At 42.3% G+C, this 556-nt stretch overlaps 1 protein-coding gene across 1 annotated transcript in view; it reads right to left on the bottom strand.

The window, feature by feature from the left end:
- lrch3 (leucine-rich repeats and calponin homology (CH) domain containing 3) overlaps positions 1–556 on the bottom strand; it is a gene marked incomplete at its 5' end in the record, with an annotated part of 9,843 nt that overhangs the window by 7,048 nt on the left and 2,239 nt on the right. The window contains one exon of the mRNA XM_031839563.1: positions 309–435. Coding sequence (XP_031695423.1) covers positions 309–435 — 127 coding nt within the window. The remainder of the gene's footprint in view (positions 1–308; positions 436–556) is intronic.

The following is a 556-nucleotide window of genomic DNA, read 5'->3' on the forward strand; positions in this document are numbered from 1 at the left end:
CTGATAATAACGGATCATAACTGATAATAACAGATCATAACTGATAACTGATCAATAACTGATAATAACTGATCAATAACGGATCATAACTGATAATAACGGATCATAACTGATAACAGATCATAACTGATGAATAACTGATGAATAACTGATGAATAACTGATCATAACGGATCATAACTGATAATAGCTGATCAATAACTGATAATAACGGATCACAACTGATCAATAACTGATCAATAACGGATCATAACGGATCATAACTGATCATAACGGATCATAACTGATCAATAACTGATAATAACTCACCAGCTCCGTGAGGTGTCTCAGCTGACCCACTTCTTCAGGAAGAGAAACCAGTTTATTGTTACAGGCGATCAGAACCTTCAGAGGAAGAGTACAGACCACCACAGGGAGGACAGACAGCTGGTTACGACTGGAGACAGGGAGACAGGGGGGAGAGAGAGGGAGACAGGAGGGAGAGAGGGAGACAGGGGAAGAGAGAGGGAGACAGGGGAAGAGAGAGGGAGACAGGGGAAGAGAGAGGGAGACAGGGG

Source organism: Anarrhichthys ocellatus, unplaced genomic scaffold (assembly GCF_004355925.1).
Source record: "Anarrhichthys ocellatus isolate YVR2014 unplaced genomic scaffold, GSC_Weel_1.0 scaffold1716, whole genome shotgun sequence".
NCBI classification, from domain to species: domain Eukaryota; kingdom Metazoa; phylum Chordata; class Actinopteri; order Perciformes; family Anarhichadidae; genus Anarrhichthys; species Anarrhichthys ocellatus.